This window comes from Eimeria mitis, genomic scaffold, assembly GCF_000499745.2.
Source record: "Eimeria mitis Houghton genomic scaffold, Emh_scaff1715, whole genome shotgun sequence".
Lineage (NCBI taxonomy): Eukaryota > Apicomplexa > Conoidasida > Eucoccidiorida > Eimeriidae > Eimeria > Eimeria mitis.
In genome coordinates this window covers 4749-6427 of record NW_013570031.1, presented here as the reverse complement: position 1 = coordinate 6427, position 1679 = coordinate 4749, and the positions used below count along the sequence as shown (strand labels likewise).

Sequence of the window (1679 nt, the reverse complement as noted above, 5' to 3'; positions counted from 1 at the left end):
TAAATCTAATAAAGGGGAATTCAACAAATCTAAACTCATCGACATGCTGCTGCTGCTGCTGCCTGCTGCTCAAATGCATGCAGGCTCTGGGCGCTTTGCGTTTGCTGCAGGTCCCCTGGGGGAGCTGAAGCATCGGCTAGCTGCTGCTGCTGCTGCTCGTGCTGCTGTTCCTCCTGCTGCTGCTGCTGCTGCTGCTGCTGCTGCTGCAGCTGAGGCCTGCCCCCCGCAGCGCTGCTGCTCATGAGGAAGACAGCAGCAAAGCTTCGTTATAAAGAAGGAGACGCACGAGGCGCACGGTGTGGGGCCCCCACAAGGCGAGGCATGGAGACTCTTCCTGCTGCTGCTGCTGCTGCTTCTGCTGCTGCTGCTGGGGATACCGCTGCTGCTGCTGCTGCTGCTGCTGCTGTTGCTGCTGCTGCTGCTGCTGCTGCCAGCGTTTCTGTACACTCAAATTAATTAAAGCAGACCAGTTACTAATGGGATGCTGTTCTTTCCCTTGCTGCTGCTGCTGCTGTTGCTTCTGCTGCTGTTGCTGTTGCTGTTGCTTCTGCTGCTGCTGCTGCTGCTTCTGCTGCTGCTGCTGCTGAATACATAGAAACAGAGAGGCAGCAGCAACTGCAGCAGGCCCTGGGAGGCGGAGGCAATCGCAGCAGACCCCGCGAAGTCTTCATACAAAAACTCAGAAAATGCTGCTGCTGCTGCTGCTGCTGCTGCTGCTGCTGCGGAACGCTAGACTAGAGGGCTGTTGCTGCTGTTTTTGCTGCTGCAGCAGCAGCGTTGCTGCTGCAGCAAGGCCGCTGCGGCTGGCGAGCAGCAGCAGTGTGTCAGCTTCGGATGATAGACAGAGCCAACAAACAATACGGGCCCCGAAACCCAGCAGCAGCAGCAGCAGCAGCAGCAGCAGCAGCAGCAGCAGCAGCAGCAGCAGCAGCAGATGTAGATATAAGGGGAGCAGCTACTGAGGCCCTTTTGCTGCTAAAAGGAGACAATGTTTGTCTGCTTTATTTAAATAAAATTCATTAAAACCGACATTCTACTGGAGAGCCCCGCGTGCTGCTGCAGAGGCCGACAGCAGCAGCAGCAGCAGCAGCAGCAGCAGCAGCAGCTGCAGCAGCTGCAGCAGGGGACCCACGGTGTTGTGTTTAGAGGCCTATCGCATAGACAGCAGAATACTGCAACATAAAGGAGATAAAAATAAACAAAAATAAAACACTCAACTACATAAAAATACAAACCAACAAACGCAGGCCTCAACGTCCTCATCCATACTACAGCAGCAGCAGTAGCAGCAGCAGCAGCAGCAGCAGCAGCAGCAGCAGCAGCAGCAGCGAAATACATGCAGTGTCAAGGCAGCATACAACCTGGTTGCAGCAGGATATTTTGTTTGTATTTGTTTTGTTTTATATAATTTTTATTTATTATTTTATATTTCTTGTTTTTATTTATAATTATAATTAAATATTTTACACAGAAAATATGAATTCGTGGGGTGTATAGGCAGCTCCTGCTGCCCCCTGATCACTCCACACAGGCCTCCGCTCCCTCCCCCCGTGCATGCGCTAACAAAAAGATAAAAAAAAGTTTTTTTATTTCTTTTAATTTATTTGGAATCAATTCATAAAATAATTTACTTGCTGCTGTTGTTGTTGCTACTGCTGCTGTGTGAGCAGCAGCATCAG

General features: G+C 50.9%; 1 protein-coding gene across 1 annotated transcript in view; it reads right to left on the bottom strand.

Moving 5' to 3' along the window:
* Positions 1-238: 238 nt before the first annotated feature.
* Positions 239-1679, bottom strand: part of EMH_0042280 (uncharacterized protein) — a gene marked incomplete at both ends in the record, with an annotated part of 2458 nt that continues 1017 nt past the window's right edge. Inside the window, one exon of the mRNA XM_013495718.1 lies at positions 239-665. Coding sequence (XP_013351172.1) covers positions 239-665 — 427 coding nt within the window. The remainder of the gene's footprint in view (positions 666-1679) is intronic.